The sequence below is a fragment of the Lytechinus variegatus genome, chromosome 11, assembly GCF_018143015.1.
Source record: "Lytechinus variegatus isolate NC3 chromosome 11, Lvar_3.0, whole genome shotgun sequence".
In the NCBI taxonomy this organism is placed as follows: Eukaryota; Metazoa; Echinodermata; class Echinoidea; order Temnopleuroida; family Toxopneustidae; genus Lytechinus; species Lytechinus variegatus.
Window position 1 is genome coordinate 17,612,631 of NC_054750.1, and position 18,579 is coordinate 17,631,209.

Here is an 18,579-nt window from a genome sequence, read left to right on the forward strand (position 1 = left end):
CATTGGCGATGGTTTAGCCCGTAAGAAAGGTTCACCAGTCGTTCTTAAAGTCGCTCTTATCTTACGAACAGCTTTATGAAACTGCCCACCGATCTGCCTTCGGACATCTAGGCCTAAACATTATTTGGAATTTTGCAAGAATACCACAAACTCCAATCTGAAAGTAAAGGGGAAGTTCACCCTGACTAAACTTTAATGCAAAAATACCACAAAAAAAGTATTTAAAACTATTGGTGAAGTTGTGATGAAAATCTTTTAAAGATTAAGAAAAGTAATATAATTTTTAAGTTTTTTTATTTAAGACGTATACGAGTAGCTGCGCCATTATGTAATATGAATTGAATTTCAATATCTATGGTCCGTGATGACTAATACAATTTCTCTTTCATGAGCGGGTGCGAAACGACATGTCAGTTCATATACCATGTATACTGAACGAACAATGAAGATCATTATCATTTTTTTGGGAAAATGATTGTTGATTTATATTTTAGATCACTATACATGGAAAGCTGCTTGCCATCAGCGTACCTACGGGGGGCAGAGGGGACAGACTGCCCCCCTGACGCGTCACAACACATGCAAGGGACGTATCCTTGCTCCCCCCCCCCCCCCCCCCCCCCCTCCCCTGACGAGCCACAAGTGGTCCGCTCCTTTGAACTTGAAGACCTTTTTTTTTTGCTTGTCATTTTTTTTCTGGTACGAAATCCTTTATTAGTGGTTGAAGACCTTTTTTTTTTGCTTTTTTTGCGGACGGTTTTGCCTTGCCCCCCCCCCTTGGAAAATCGTAGGTACACCACTGCTGCTTGCATAATTATGACGCCATAAATCAAACAATATTGATATATCTTTGATGGATTTTCCTCAAACCTTCACGAATATGTTTTATTTTTTTTTTTCTGTTTTTACAATAAACTTTTTTACCAAGGTGAAGTTCACCAATTCTCTCCCTCTCTCCACTCCTCTCTCGCTAGATAGATAGATAGATAGATAGATGGATGGATGGATGGATGGATGGATGGATGGATATGGATAGATAGATAGATAGATAGATAGATAGATCTCTGTTGACTCATCCTCTATCCATCCCTCCTTCGCCCCAAGTATTTTTATAATCAATTTGATTATCATACAAATACATGTAACTACATTGAAATCAGTACTATCAGATAACCAAGTACTACTTATTGTAAACGGGTGCCATGTGCGCCGCGTAACCTTATAATTCCCTGCCCGTAGCTAAAGTACATCTCGTCCTCCCCCCCCCCCCCCCCCCCCATCAATCCTGCATGGCGCCAACCCAGTTATAGAATAGGCTTCAGTTTTAGTTTCTCGCTCATTATTGTCTAGAACATGTACCTATTACTCTGACAGGTCCATGTATACTTTTGTATAGAGGAAATGATGAAGAACTAGTAGAATGTGCGACAGAACAATTCAACAATAACGGTCTGTATGTTAAGACTATACATTCCATTCAGATGCCCATGGACATGATGGTAGTAGTTCAAGTACAAAGTTCAATTGAGCAGTCCCTTGTATAGGTCTACATGTGTGTATCGTTGGCATACGTAAATTAAGTAGCAGTTGGCCTGCAGTATCATATTCTGCCTGGTTTGTGTCAACGTACCATTTTTATAGTTTTTGTACAGGTGTATTTTCGTTGGAGGTAAGTAGAGTTTGTCTGGCAGAGTTATTAATTAAAGATAGATAGAAAATTATAAGGTTGCAGACAGCACTATACACTGGGAATGTCTATCGTACATCAATAGTATAGCGCAGTCCTATACCCGAATGTCGGGTATAACTATGATCATTACATGTATGCGTGATGTTGATCACGAAGGTTTGTTAACCCTATATGGTTATTGAATACAATTGTGTTTATTCAGATAAAACGCTTTGATAACGTATGTATCATTTTTTCTCAATGGAACTAGAAGGGAAGGCTGGCAAAACAACGCTTGCCCGAGTATGAATTCGTTGTTATTCTGACTAGTCTTCTCTCGAGGAGATTGAGTTCTGTAATGTGGATTATAAGTTGTCATAAGCCTATGTTGGTGCATTATGGCATGGGTTTCTGAAAAACAGTTCTTCGACAATATCATATAGTAATTTGTGTGTGTGTGTGTGAATTAGCAAGATTTGAAAGTCTATTACAAAGTATATACTCGAGTATCATCCAAAATTTCAATTTAATCGTGTTAGAAAAGTGCGGTAGCTGAAGCGAATCTTTGTTCAGTCGTAATACCGCCCTCTCTCGGTATTGTTTAACTCTCGCGTAAAAGGGTAATCATTGAGCAAATATCTTACAGATTAATGACTGAAAAAAAGTTTCACATTTATTAAAAGAAAAGAAAATTAAAAGGCAGACATTTCGACCGGGCACCTGATAAAATTTGAACTTTTTTTATTTTATCAAATAAAACTGTTTTATTTCATGTCCTGCGATTTTGTGTCTATTTTTTTAAAAATTACCTGATGAAGGAAAGCAAAGGTGCATATTTAAAAAAAAAATCTCTTCTGAACAGAATGGCGTCCAGAATCGCTTTGATAACTGGCTGCTCCTCTGGTATCGGGATGGAAACGGCTCTACGACTCGCTCAACGATCGAAAGATCCTATCACCGTCTACGCAACGATGAGGAAGATGACATCGCGTGATGACATCGACCTCCGAGCCGGCGATAGTCTGGATAAGACCCTGTTCGTTCGAAGGTTAGATGTGACGAAAGAAGACACGATCGTTGATGTTGTATCACATATCAAATCACTACATGGCAGATTAGATATACTAGGTGTGTATACTAAAGAGAGTCTATCAAGTCATCAACTTGATTTTTTTTATTAAACAAATACAAAGACAGAGAAAGAATAATACACAAGTGACGGTATGACGAAAAACGTTTTTGATTATTAATTATATTTTTTGACGTCACTTTTCCGCCATGTGCAATGAGAGGTTAATGCCCGAAGTGTAATTCTTAGAGAGTTTAATGTCATTTTACATTTGCTATCAGTTCACCATCAGACCCAATTCGTAACAGAAATGTGTGTGTGTGTATATATATATATACTTTCAGTCAAAATGAACCATTGAAATGATAGGAAATCATAGATTTTTCAAATTATTATTATTCAATATTATTTTGGGGGTAGGCTTATTATTTTTTCTCGAATACCGATATTATATCCCCGTATTTTCATACAGTAAACAACGCTGGGATAGCGGGGCCTTGTATATTGGAAGCAACAGACCTGAACATATTCAGGAAAATGTTCGAAACCAACTTCTTTGGCGCTGTTCGCCTGACACAGGAAGTACTTCCCATTATGAAGAAACAGAGGTCAGGCAGAATCGTCAATATTAGCTCAATTGCTGGTTTTGCAGGTAATTACAAAAGATATCGTATTTATTATGATTTTGGTTGGTTAACACTTCCTTTTGATAAGAAAAAAGAGAACAGACTTGTATTCTCTGAGTTCTCTAACAGCAGTTGTGTAGAAATTGCAGGTTGTTTAGTGATTAATTTGATGTTGATAAATGCAGTTGATAAATTTGCATCTTAAGCAACATGCCCTTTTACACAACAAAGAGTGAATATTAATTGTGTGTCACTAGGGGGTCACTATCAGGTCAACCTTTGAGATAAGTTGCAAATTTACCCTGATATTAATTTAAGGAACGAGTTGTAAATCGACCATAACCGGTTTTAGTTTATGCTACCAACCGCTGTTGGCAATGAAGGTCCATGACAATTACTACGTATAATGGACTCCTGAAGCTACTTTTATCAGAGGTTGCGCCATAAACTCACAAGGTCGCATTGATCTGTGGCAAATAAAAGAGAAAAGACTGGGAGTGAGCCGTTTCTAGTGGTATGGGTAGGACGATCGGGATGACGAATGTTACCTTGGTAATTGCCATAATTGCACACACTAAGAAATAGGTGCACCAAATTTGAACCGTCCGGGTTGGTACAATAGCTGCACCCAAACAGGGGTGCTAATGAGTGTAATTATGCTCATTTGAGGGTGCATTTAGCTATTTTAAGTACCCTATAGGGTGTTATATTGAACAATGTAATAAAGGTTCAAGTTTGAACCCTTTTTGATGTCAAGTACTATGCACCTTAACGTGTTCATATTTGCACCTATTAGGGTGAGAGTGAGCATTTCTTGGTGCATTTAAAGGGGAATGAAACCTTTGGAACAAATAGGCTTGTGTAGAAACAAAAAAATCAAAGAATAAGAATAAAGAAATTTTGAGAAAAATCGGACAAATAGTGAGAAAGTTATGAGCATTTGAATATTGCAATCACTAATGCTATGGAGATCCTCACATTGGCAATGCGACAAGGATGTGTGATGTCACTGATGAACAACTTTCCCTTTGGTGGACTATAAAATACCCTCAAAATGTCTCTTTTTGCTTTTTCTTATGATGATACAAACTCTTTATCCATGATGTATTCTTAAATATGTATTACATGACCTCATGTAGACAGAACACATATGGATAGATGTGATAAAAGAGGCAATTCTAGTGAAATATATACTGAAGTAATGGGGAGAGTTGTTCACAAGTGACATCACACATCTTTGTCGCATTGCCAATTTGCTATCTCCATAGCATTAGTGATCGCAATATTCAAATGCTCATAACTTTCTCATTATTTGTCTGATTTTTCTCAAACTTTGGTTGATCTGTTTCTTTGATTTTTCTGTTTTCACACAAGCTATCTTGTTCCAATGTTTTCATTCTCCTTTAATGATTCATTTCAATCTAGAGACTGAAGTTTAATCCGTGATACAAATTTCAGTAGGATCGAGGGCGTCTTTTCTCCTGTATTGTTTTAACCATGATAATTCCTTTTCATTGGTCATGTTTGTTTTTTGGTGAATTCAATATAGGGTTACGTCGGTCCAACCGGGTCCGGTTTTAACCAAAGTTGAACATAATCCGGATATATCCGATGACCTATTGGCACAGTTAGAAAATGAGGAGGTGGATGAAGAAACTAGGAATGTCTTCCGGGATCGCATCGAGCTGAGAAAAAGAACCCTACAGGACATCGCCCAGCCGGTGGACGAGGTCGTCGACATTATCGAGGGCATCATCGACGACGAGAAGCCCCTCCTGCGGTACCAGACGAGTGAGTCTTCGAGAGACATGGCGAGAATTCGAGCGCAAGACCCCACCGGTGACGCATGGGTCGAGTCATGTCTAAATCCCGATACTTACCATTTACATAATGATGGGGATAAATAGCACATCAAACATTGTCAAATGTGGAATTCAGAAAATGTGCAAATAAAACAATTCATGTGCCATCCGTTGGCCTGCGGAATTACACGATTCGATCTTCCATATCGGAGCATTTTTTTATCAGATTATGCAAAATATTATGCCTCCTCTAAGTCGAATTTATCCTCAGTCAAACAGTTTTATGTGGTCCCGAAAATTCGACTTGGGTAGGCTGTTACATTTGTAAGACCAATTAGTTCTTAGTTTTTAGTATGTGACGTCATATGTGAGCAACTCCCCATAAATTAAATTCTTTTAATGGAACACGACGAATACACAATATTTTTCGGATAGAATGGGGGTAAAAAATGATCAACCGCAAAAATAAAACCACTTTCAACTTTGTGACAATATTGCATTTTTGTTATTTTTTTATCAAACCACATTATGGAGGAGCGCTGTTCGTCTGTGACGTCACCAAATTAAAAGTTTACTTTCTAAATGCATATTAGCTAATCTGGTCCCTAATCACACTCCACTCAGAGTGAGATGAGGGACCAGCCCTGGTGGAATGAGATTTCAATCTTTCAAGAGTGCACTTTTACCTTTTTTTTAGTGAAAGTGTGGATTTTTTTTACTTTCACTCGAAAAAAAGGTAAAAAACACGATTATTTGCCTTTTTGGAGTGAAAGTGTTGATTTTTTTAACTTTGACTCGAAAAGGGCGAAAATTCACTCTTGAAAGATTGAATTTCATTCCATTAGGACTAGTCCCTCATCTCACTCTGAGAGTAGTGTGATTAGGGACCGGATTAGCTCATATGCACACTAAGAAATAAACGTTCAAAATTGAACCCCGAAAGGTAATGCAAAATCAGCACCCTTAGTTCAAAAATTGAACCCCTGATTCGGGGTTCAAAAATTGAACCCTGCGGTTGGGGTTCATTTTTGCACCCTGCGGGTTCAAACTGCACCCATAAATGTTAATTTGAACCCTCGGGGTGCAGTTTTGAACCCGCAGGGTACAAAAATGAACCCCAACCGCATGGTTCAATTTTAGAACCCCAGATCAGGGGTTCAATTTTGAACCCATAGGGTGCTGATTTTGCATCAACCTTTCGGGGTTCAATTTTGAACCTTTATTTCTTAGTGTGTGCATTTAAAGAGCGAAAGGGTCTTAATAGTCATAATTCTCATTTAACCTTCATCAATATGTTTTCTCAATTTTTTGTTAGGGTGAACTTCCCCTTTCAAAACATGAAATATAAGGAATTTTGGGAATATTAAAAATGGCAATAAGTTGTAAATTCAAGTGATGTGATTAATCTCTCCACATTGAATACTTTTTTCACACATGTATTTATGCAAATATGTATAAATTATCAGATTTGTTTTGTCGGTGCTCCAAAGCAAGCATACACAATTAAACGAAATTACCACGTTGTTTAAGCACATCACTCCAACAACTATTATTTCATGGTTTAAACAGGCTTTTAAAAAGTTCGAACAATTTCCAAAAATAAACGATGGTTTAAAACTTTAATGAATATTTGCTTGAGTGAGAGGCTTAAACAACATGTTACTTTTTAATGTGTTTGCTTGTTTTCAATCATAAACAAATGAATATAATGATTTGTACTTATTTGCATAAACATGTGTGTTAATTGAGCATGAAGGCTGTAATTCTCAAAGCGAAAGAAAGTAAACACACATAAGCCATAATACTTAAACAATATATTCAATTTCATTTATTCGTTGTTCAAATGTTTCATCGTCATTATCTTGCATGCTTTAAAAACTCAGTCGAAGGCTGTCCAGTTCAAGTATTCATCTAAAATAGTTTACATTCTTCATAACTACTTTTTACCATATATTATATGCATTTAATGAAAGGTGTATCATATAACTATATTACAACCATATTTTCTATTGCATTTCGATTGCATTAAAAGCAATACTCGTTGTGCAAGCCAGCAATTGTAATTAATCAAATTGTCATCTGCTACCTAAATCCTATGGAAAATTAGTTAAATTGTATATACAAAAATATTTCTTGTTACGTTATATACACATACAGGCAGCCAATAGGTTCATTTCTTAATATGTAAAATGTTACATAAATTTGTGTAATGGAATGTCATACAAAAACAGAAATAAACTTATGAAACTTGAAGAGAGAAATCGACGTGATTGCATAATTGGTGTGAGTAGCTTTCATTAATACGGTGAGGAGCATAGATATTTTAAATGTAAACATTGACAACATTGAGAGACAGATCATGCATAAGATGGTCTACAATAAACAGTATCCACCGATATAGCGTTAAAAGAAGCACAGATGTTATTCGCGAATCACACTTTTGATCGTTAATGTCGCAGTCATACCAACACAAGTGACCCCGACCGATCAACGCTATTGCGTTATGTTGCATGGCAAACCATCGGTCGGTTTGGAGTCAATTTCGTTGGTGTGACTGCACCCACTAAGAGTCAACAATCATTCAATGTGATTTGCGCCCTCTCCCTTATCTGTTCAGCTTTAAGCAAGCTTCATAATTTTGTTGGATAACTGCAAGCGAACAAAATAAAATATAAGCATAAGGCACGACAGATGTTAGTTTCTTTTCATGAATAATCCGTAGCATGGTAGTAATCGTTAACAAAAGTAAGAACAAGTTCTACATGAAATGATGAGTCAAATAATTTCTTGGTCAAATAAAGGATTTCCTAATTCTATTCGGATCAAGCTAAAATGATAGGAACTTTAATTCCACTATCCAAATGAAAGAATTAGTAATACATAAACTAATGACCTTATTTTTCATCTTAATCTTTCAGGATTCTTCCATTTAATTTTATCAAGAATTTTTGAGGTACATTTTTAGCGTATTTTGTTTTCATTACGTTCGAATTCTAACGCCTCGTAAAATTTACACCAATGCAGTTCAACTTTTGTACGGTTGGAAATTACATGAATGGCACGCGGTAACCAAAGTCAGAAGTAATTAAATAACTAATGTAGTTTTTAAGTAAAACTCGTAACGATGAGACAAATGTGCTTACAAGATGGTTAGGGGTTGCCTTAAAAAAATAATAGTATTTGTATACAGTTGGTTCAAGAACAATAAAACAATTTTAATGTCATCGATAACAAAGAAGAACCAAGAAGACTTTTTAGAAAATTGGTGATTCGAAAAAGCAGATCGTCCTGGACTCTGGACAAACGATTTATTTGCCATTTTTCGCCAGCTCCGAAAATTGGGACGAAACTGCAGTTCCGGTTCATAACTTTTTTTTACAAAGATCTCCCAACAGTTATTTGCCATTTTACGGGTATTTTAATACATTTAAAATTTTCTTTGAACCCTCCGTACATTGTGGGGGAAAAAACGAGGCGCTAACAAGGAGTAAAAAAACAACAACTCAACTTTCTTTGTAATTTTAAGGGCATCTTAAATACATTCACCATGTTCTTGGGCCCTCCGTGCATCGTATGACACAAAGCTATTTTCTTCTGTATCCAGGTTCGCCACTTTAGCTATTGGGCTGATCTTCCAGCAAGTCCAACATATCACAATGTTTTTATTACCCTTTTTATTCGAACGCCTGACAGAAAGACAGAGCAAACAGTTTCAAAATATTTGGTATAACTCGGCTGTCGATCGAACCTATGACATTCCGTTCATGAAGCGGGCATTCTACCACTCATCCAACATGCGTTGTCGTAGTAGTTTCCTGATAAGTTAGTACATGTAGAATAATGTAACGAAATATACCTGTTCAAATTATCAACCTTATTACCATTGGTGTATAATATGGGTGTGTTAATGTGGTAAGGAATCTTAAAAGGGGAATGACAAATTGCAAACAAACTTCACTGCTACCTTTTATCAATCCAGCTCTTTGAATATAACTCCTATCAGACTTAAAGGTCCTAACTGAATACATGCTATTAAACCAATTGACATCGCTGGCTATGTTGGGTTATTAAAATAAGATAGTCTTTCCGATAACAAAAATGAGGTAGCCATGTTTTGATGCATCTTGAATTATAACCTGAATAAAAATGTTTTGAAAGAAATTAAAGAAAATAAGGTTGTAAAATGGAGTCTACACCCTACGTTTCTGTTAACATAACACTATGAAATACTATCAGACTACACTGCCCCCCCCCTCCTCCTCTTACCATCCCAGAATGGAAAACCTGAATTTCGCCGCTACTTGCGCTACTTGAGTGACTCAAGTATGCATGGTATATCATGTTTATTACGAAGAACAAAACAATTAAAAGAGGCATTTCGTTTCATAATCCGCATGTTAAAATTTACATAGATTGAGGCGCGAACAGTATTTTCATGCTATACGCATAGCACTTTCCTTCAACATCTAAAAATCACCAAAATGTAAGTTGTTCACTTTTATCATGGGAGAAGTACTCTATCAACTCAGATAGCCCTGGGGCCAGTTTCATAAAATTTGTTATGATAATAGTTAAATGCTACGAACAGTCATTTGTTTTTATAGCAAATCTTTATGAAACTGGACCCTGATGATTGTAATCGATCGTACACTGTCAGAAGCCAATCAAAGCCATTGACGCATATTCATTTTCTTCAACAGAATGATTAGTAACGAATTAGTATTGGCGTTTTAAATTAGCAAATGTTTGTTTACGATATGAGACAACGGTCGACAAGTCATGAAACAAACTACTTCGGAAACCAAAATATCCATCAAACTATCCTCAAAGGGTAACATAATAATTTAGTTTGCTTAAGATAAACTGCACTGGTGTGAATTAGTGATGATGATACGTTTTTCTCTGAATCATGGAAACGTACGATCTTTTAGATAAATAGACTGAAATCGGTAAATCAAAGCGCATCTGGATTTTGCGTTCACATTTTAAACAAAATAGTAAGCTGCAACGAAAAAATATATAGTCATATTCAACTGCGGGTAACACATGAAACCTTTATCAAAATTTCTCTGGTGTTCTTGCTTTATGTTCTCCATTTCTTCTCCAATCAGACAGTACGTCTTGGTCACTATGCGCCCTCACCGGTGACCTACGTGCCTCCCTTCTGCTTCGCTCCTCCCTGCAGTCAAGTAGAGCTGTTTCAGATCCCGACCTGGTTTCGAATCTAAGGATCTTTTCAGCTTGCTTGGAATGTGGTTTCTGATGTCTCTTGTCTAACTTTTCGAAATCTATAGGTCGTACATATCTACCCTGATGGAATGTTTGTTGATATTCTGGATGGTCACGAATGGGTTCGTCATTTCGTGACAGACACTCTTCACTGAATGGTCGACTGACTCCACCGAATGTGTCGTGCTTCCTGAGCCGATGTCGTGGTGAAGAACTTGCTGATCTTCCCGTTCCTCGGTTTCCAGGCACTTGCAGAAAATCTCTCCTTCCGTCGGGTGATTCGTGGTAACCCCGATCGCCTCTATCCATACTAAGGCTCTCCATACTTCGCCGAGGCCTTGTTGGAGATTTAGATGCCCTATAGTGAGCGTTGCTAGATCCACGGCCGGGGGATACGCCCCTTCCTGGAGATTCCCCTCTGTTTGGACTGGCATCATGGAATCGCTGATGCCTTCTACTACGAGGACTGCGTGACCGTTCTTCTGATCGAGCCGGACGAGCAAAGTCTTCAGGAGGGGGCCTTCTGCCGGGTGACACAGGTAAAGGTTCTTTAGGCCGTGCTGGTAATCTGTCGTCCCTTTCTGGTGTGTGTTGTTCATCTGGTGTTTCGTATCCTCCTACAAGGATGGTAGGCGGCTCAATGGTTTGTCTGTCCCGTAAATCCCTAAGATCTAATGAATGTCTAGAAGGAATGCTCTCCCTTCTCGTTCTTTCTCTCTCATCATCAACCTCACACATGTCTGCACTGAAGGCGGTGACTGCGCATTCCTGGAACGAAGCCGCCCCTGCTCGCCGAATCTGGGGCGATCTTTTCACCAACCGGAAAGCGCTTCGTCTGTTCTTGACGTCCTCTAACCTGGGAGGTAAGTCGAGAGAAGGAGTCTTTTCAGGTCGATCATAATGTTTGAAAGGCGTGATTGTGTGGGACTTCGGATCACCAGTTGGTGAAGGTTCTCTTGACGGTTCACGAGACGGTTCACGAGATGCTTCTCTAGATGCCTCACGGGAAGGTTCCCTAGAAGACTTTGACTCGGGTGATCCTTCTGTACTATAGGCCTTCTTCCTTTCCTGTCGTAAATATTCCTCTTCGATGCTATCTTGGGATATAAGAGACTTTGTTCTACCGGTACCAGGCAAGAGAGTAGTCAGCCGTTCTTTAGCGGAGCTTTCTCCACCAGCTCGTGATTCGAAGCTGATACTCCTAGGCTCATTACTCCCTTGACTACATACTACCTTAGTTGGATATTCTAACATGGAATCACTATGCTGCTTGTTATGAAGCTGTAATCTATGGCTCCTATATGGACGAGACCTTCTAGAATTGGTATCAAAGAGAACATCTTGTTTAATAAACTCTTTGAACAAGGCATCCGTTTTCTCATCTATACTGTAATCTCTACCCTTTGGGTAACAACTAAGTCCATCCTCCCTAGATCTAGCTAGAGGACTAGTACGGCGGATCTTCCTCTCTCGCAGCGCTCCTCGTCTGTCGTTTAATGTTTGGTCGCTTTCTTTCCCTGTTGTGACAGTGGATTCCGTTCCAGATGTTTCAGTTTCTTCTTCAGGAAAGCTAAAACTGCCAAAGATAGCTTCCTCTCTTCCGGCTACGAATTCTCGTCGTTTCGTTGACGCAGTACGGCGATCACCTCTGTTGCGTGTCATAGGCTTGTTGTCCTCGCTCGCTCGTCCTACGACGGCGTTAACCATTGGCTTATCTACCGTCGGACTACTACTATCACTCGACATGGTAAAAGTCTGTGCACTTTCAAAGCTTGTGCTTTCATGATCGCTGGCTGCGAACATTTGGCGACGTTTCCATTCTGTCTCCGTCTTTTGTTCTATGGATGCATAGCCACTGTCCCCGTGCATTCTGCGAAGATTTCTCGGTCCATCTTTCCCTGAACCACCACTGTCCCTGTCTCTTTCGGATATGTCTGACTCTTCCGCGCTAATACTACTTACAGCTTGCTCAAAGCTATCATCTATACCACTTTTCCCGTCGCTCTTCTCCTGTCCACTACTCTCCTCCTCTAGAGTTGGACTCCTCAGGAGGGGAGGAAGCATGTTATCTTCAACATTTGCTGCTGCGACAGTATCGTATTCAGATGATCCCGATTCTTCCGAAGAATGCTGCATCTCTAGTGTTGACCTCAGCTGCCAGAGGTCCCGATATTCACTTGCACGTGCGGTTTGATTCTTGACCTCTTCCCTTGGACTGTGTGCGGGCTCCTTTCGCCGGTCAACGTCATCAGCGGGTTGGTGCGAGTGTCGTTCTGCATCTGGTGTGTCTTTTCGTCTCGTTCGAGATGGTGAACGATCTCCTTTGATAGGCACTTTGTCATCTGCGCTTCTATCACGCTCCCTCTTTCCTCCAGTCTCCCTGATAGGACTCCTTTGCCTGTCATCAATTAGCCGTATCTGGCTGATATCGCCTTTACTGTTCTTGAAATCGGCTGACTTCAGCTCTCTCTTTGCCGCAGGGTCATTGACCGGGTGGTTATGGACTTGGACATGAACTGTGAGAGAATCGCCAGACTTAGTGGCCTCGCTCTTGACAACCTCTCCGGGATTAAGGAGAGTCCTCGGTGACTTTCCTCGGTAACGACCAACCCGCTCGAATTCGTCAGCCGGAATTGGGTGCAAAGGACTGACGTCACCATGTCGTCTTATCACAACCTGTGAGTTGTCGGGTACATCACCGTTATGGTCGCAGTATCTGAAAGAAAAAAAAATATTAAAAAAAAACCTCTCTTTAAACATCAGCCACTGTGGTCTCTTTACGCTTGGAACATAAAGAGATTTCAATTATGCTCAGTTACGCTTTACAGTCTGTACCAAAAATAATACAACATACGTGGTAATATCCATTTAGTCTAGTGATTATCATTCATACTACAATACTTGGCAAGTTAGGGTATTGGATGTGATTATTAGGAATATAAGAAGGGGAAACCCCGTTTGTGATGTTAGGTGTTATCTCTCTTTTCATGTCAATGACCGAATGACTGATTACGAATACTTCGAAAGGAATCATATAGCAAATCATTAACAAGAACTTACTTAAGCCCTACTAAACCATTATCCTGCCTTATTCCCGGCAAACATTGCATAATTTCAAAAGATGATTTATGGAATGCAATGTGCTGATTCTTTATATATTTCTGAGAACTCACAAGAACAAGGAATTATTACAGATAAAGAAACTACAAACCACGAACTAAAGATTTATTTTTTTTTAAATCGGTGGTTATATTGAAGATCTAAAGTAAAATAGAAAATGTATGTTACATAAATCATGCTTGGCAGGGAGCTTTTCTGATTACAGTCACACCACGAACACCGATTACAGACGGATGAACCATATTGCGTATTTAGGTTGCATGACACATCATCGGTTAGTTTGGAGTCAGATTCGATGGTGTGACTGAAACCCGATCGGAAAACAATGGAAGCCAATCGGACATGGACACCCATCCAATAAAACATTCACTGTATTCATATAATTCTTGGGTTGCATCACCACTTTCTCCAAAAAAAAACTGTTTACCAAACCAAGCTTATTTTAGCTGAATAATATCTTGAAAAAACATATGGAGAGAGATTTGCCGTGCTGCAGACGAATTTGCAATGCATAAAGTTTTGTTCACAGAAACAATGCTAATTTGTATAATAATGGCGTGTAAGTCATCCAGACGGAGTCCGGCAGCATCTCCGCATGTTAAGAAGTGGGTTTTGAGTGCATCGCTCATAGCTTTTGAATGTTCTCCGAACTGCAAATCTAGGAATGCTCCCGTCCCTTTGAGTACCTTGTAGAAAGTCAGAACCGCGTCTTTTGCGTGGAAATCCCGCAAGCGGTCTCCCATTAAGAACTGCCATACTTCATCGTAGACAATTAACAAGGTACCTTAAAGAATATTCCTATGTAGTGTTTACCTGTTATCTCTGTCGGATACGGAGAAGGAAACCTCTCTACTCCTCGATGTGTGATTGGAGCAGGGTGTTCTGGGTGTGTCCATCCCCTCTAGGTTCTCACTGTCACATTCAGTAATCTCACCCAGGGTGCAGGTAGGGGGTATGTAGGTCGGTGGGTTCCAACGATTATCTCCTGCAATAACAATGAAGGTCAGTAATAAGGGCTATCATAATGGTTATAGTGTCTGTATAATGAGATTGATGATTATGGTGAGGAGGAGAAGGAAGAGGAGGAGGATAATGATGATAAAAAATAACAATCATTGTTAATGTTGATACAAATTACAATTGAATGATGTTATAATTGCAATGAAAATAACGTTGATAACAATAATAATAATGTTATTCGTTATCATGAATTATGATATTGAAATATGAAAAAAAGATAGCTACAGTGGAAAGAGGGTGTAGATATACATTGTACTGTTTACTATCCGCACCGTAATGAAAAATAGTCTGGTTTTTAAACTTGTAGTTGAAGGCTTTGTCATTGATACAATTGACTGTAACCAGCGCCATCTACGGCAAGTACAATCGTTTTTGTCTCGGTAAAGATTTCCTGGTCTTGCAAAGGTATTACATCTTATGAAATAAGAAGGCAAATTTAATTCTACTAGGCCAGGTTTGATGTTATGTAGGTGAAATAAACCTTCAATATTATTTCCGATTCAATGAAATAATGATTGAAGCCCGAAAGACATTTTGAAAAGCCTTATCCGGCTAAAGTGTGAGCAAACAACATGCTAATTCTTCTCAACAATATTGTTCATTACTCATGTTCTATTTCTTTTATATAATGACAGTTGCTGACGCAAAGCGACATAAAAGCCATTTGCGTAGAGATTTCATATTTATGATTTTTATTATAGTCTTTGTTTTCTCACCTTCCTCTTCGACGTGTTTTTCTGATGTTTCTCCATCTCCGTTAGCAGCCCCATCCTCCCGGAGTAACCTGTAAGAAGAGGGGAGGAGGAAGGGGAAATGATCAGGGGAATGGAAAGAAGAAGGGGGCGATAGGAAAAATAGAACAAATAAGAGTATACGAGTGTGAGGGAGAGAATGGATAGAACAAGAGATGGAGGAATGGAAGGAATAGTAAGAGCAAGAGAATTTATGGGAGAGAGGGAGAAAAGAAGATTGTACGTTTAGTTTTTATTTAGTTTTTAAATTGTTATTCGATAACTCCGGATTATGTCCTTTATAGGGTTGTTAGTATAGCTAGGGTCACGTCCACCCTAGAAAATTGTTGATGTGAATAAATAGAGAAAAATCACACAATTAAAACGCTGAAAATTCCATCGACATCGGAGGTACAATAAAGTTGACATTTTAAAGCTGCTTTTATTTCACAATTTTAAGATAAATTACATCCAAATGAGAAAGTCGATGATTACCCTCGCTCATCATTTTTTTTGGTTTATTTTTATTTTTGGGGGGTAGGGAATTATGCAATGTTTCAAGTTTTATAGATTTTAACATAAAGGGCCAACTTGACTGAACCATAAAATATTAAAACAAGAACGGTAATTTCAAAATGTTCAGGGTGGAATAAAACTTTGTTTCTCAGGACAGTGAGGAGAAATATAGAATATTTCACATTTCATATAACAACATACAACACAAATAGTGAGTGTGTGATGTCATCAGTCCCTTCATTAGCATACTGTCCAGAATGTGTATATTACTGTTTTTGTGAAATTAAGCAAAACTTTAATATGTCATAATTTTCTTATTTTGCATCCAATTTTGATGAATTATGCTTGATGGATTTTTCTCTTTCATTCAATTCAACTTGTCCTTTCAGAAAGACTGAAATTTTATTTTGGTACACATACAGCCAGGTATCACTTGCCATGGCATCTCAACAAAGATTAGTATTTTTTTAACCTTAATTGCATCCAACAAGAAAATACCGAAAGGCTTTTAAATAACGAAAGTTCTTAAAAATTGTCAGTGGTAGTTTGGTTTTACATGCACAATAATTGGTGAGGAATCTATATTCATTGGTATCTAAATTGCCCCCCCCCCCACAATTACAATCCACATGTATCATCGTCTATGCACCATGTGCACGGGTCTCTTGAAAATCACACCTAGATTTAGCAAGTATTAGCGCAAATAGGATAAGCCTTTGTACAGGAGGGCACTAGCGTACCTAGGGGGGGGGGGGGCAGACTGCCCCCCTGACGAGTCACAACTCATGCAAGGGACTTACCCCTGCCCCCCTGGTGAGTCACAACAGATCCCTGACGAGCCACAAGTGGCCCCTCTTTTGAACTTGAAGACCTTTTTTTTGCCTGTCAATTTTTTGGGCGGACGAATTTGCCCCCCCCCCCTTTGGAAAATCCTGGGTACGCCACTGCAGGAGGGTGAATGATAATTACAAAAATATTCATAATATAATAATATAGGCACCAGGTGGGTGTTTCATAAAGCTCTTCATAAGGTACGAATGAATTTACGCACGACTGGTGACCCTTTCTTGTTCTATGTGATATCCCTTTGTAATCAATTATGACATAAGAATATGTTCCAGTCGTGCGTAACTTTACGAACAGCTTTATGAAACACCAACCAGGGCTCCGTAACACAAAGATTAGCGATCAATCGCTAAATGAATTGGCCAATCAATATCAATGTTACACGCGCATTTGGTTTAAAATACTGACCAGGAACCAATCAGAGCGGTTCTTTCATATTTGCAATCCATCGCAAACCTTTGTGTTTGGAGCCCAGGTCTGCGTTTCATGTTCGTAAGTTAGGAGCAACTGGTGATCCTTGTGATAAATGGTATATTCATTGGCGATGGTTTGGCACGTAAGAAAGGTTCACCGGTCGTTCTTTAAGTCGCTCTTAACTTACGGACAGCTTTATGAAACGGCCCCCGGATGATTAATTCAAGGGATTGGGATTTTTTTCACGAAAGGAATGGATCTGTGAATGAATAACTTCTACAAGCATTGAATATGTGAAGTTTGTACCCATTTCGAAAGACATCGTCTTCCAAACAGTGATATATAGAAAGAAATCGATATCGCAGTCTAAAGAATAAGAAATCGATCGCATACAAACTATTCACACCAAAACTTCGTTTCCTCTTCCGTTTCGACCTTTCAGAAGAATTTTTTTCTGTTTGTTTCCTTTTCTCTGGTTTAGAAGATGTAGGAAGCGCGGATGACTCGGGGGAGAGGCGACTGTACTTCGGGCTCTCTTAAAATGCAAGTGGTTTTCGTTTTTACGTCATTATAATAATGGGACCTTTAGGGAGCGAAAAGGCCAAAATGATATTTAACGCACAGTTTCTTTACAAGGAAGGCATCTTGACACGGTGGAGTAATAGCATGATTAGTTATACAGACGAGGGATGTCAGCTAGCTCTATGACTTACATGCATCACCGGTAATTGGGGCAGGTTGGAATAAAAAGTGTATTTATTAGGGCGCCCTCTTAGATCAATGTGCGTAGGGGAGGGAGGGGAAATTGAATGAACAAGCGATGCGAGAGAGAATTAAGGGCATCTGTTCATTTTATATTGTGTAAATTGGAGGTATGTCTCAAACCGAGGAGTCTGTACATAATGGCCTGAACATTGAGCAAATAAGCGGCATATCAATAGTTTCCCCGCCAATATGAGGCTTGTTGTGCAAGGTATAGAGGTCCTAACGCATGTCTTGATTGTTCAGACATATACCTGAAGGAAGAAAGACACCATGAGAGCATTCCATGCGACAAATTATTGCTAGTCGTTGATTTTTACTGATACATGTTATAAGTTACTGAAATCCTTGTATCTGATTGGCTCTGATACGAACAGTTGATTACATTCTTCTTGAACATGTTGGTATAAATAGAAAGGAAAAATCTAAACAATGCTTCATATAAAGGGCCGATGCCACAGTTTCCTTTTAGAGTTTAACAACATTAGCTTGTTACCTATGATAATAGGCTTGTGCCAACAGTAAGACGGGGGTGTCACTCATATCCACCCTTCAAATTTACAGCTGCTCTTTTAATACCATGGATACAGACATGAAGCCGCATAAAACCCGAAAAATGCTTTTTAATGTTTAGGTTGGTGTACTTAAGAAGGGGGAAATTTATATCGATCAAATAAAGGATGAAAAACATTTGTATTTGGGGGGGATATATCAAAGTACACAGTGTCCCACATTTCGTGCCACATAGTGTTCAAGATGTGGACGAGAGTAGTGT

General features: G+C 38.9%; 1 protein-coding gene and 1 pseudogene across 1 annotated transcript in view; one reads left to right on the forward strand and one right to left on the reverse strand.

The window, feature by feature from the left end:
- The first annotated feature begins 1,500 nt into the window (after window positions 1–1,500).
- On the forward strand, window positions 1,501–5,582 carry LOC121424044 (annotated as a pseudogene).
- A 1,393-nt stretch (window positions 5,583–6,975) lies between these two features.
- The window catches only part of LOC121423772 (serine/arginine repetitive matrix protein 2-like), a 42,976-nt gene continuing 31,372 nt past the window's right edge, over window positions 6,976–18,579 (reverse strand). Inside the window, exons 4-6 of the mRNA XM_041619258.1 lie at window positions 15,252–15,319; window positions 14,329–14,500; window positions 6,976–13,111 (exon numbers count right to left, since the gene is read on the reverse strand). Of these exons, the coding sequence (XP_041475192.1) occupies window positions 10,225–13,111; window positions 14,329–14,500; window positions 15,252–15,319 (3,127 nt within the window). The 3' untranslated portion in view covers window positions 6,976–10,224. The remainder of the gene's footprint in view (window positions 13,112–14,328; window positions 14,501–15,251; window positions 15,320–18,579) is intronic.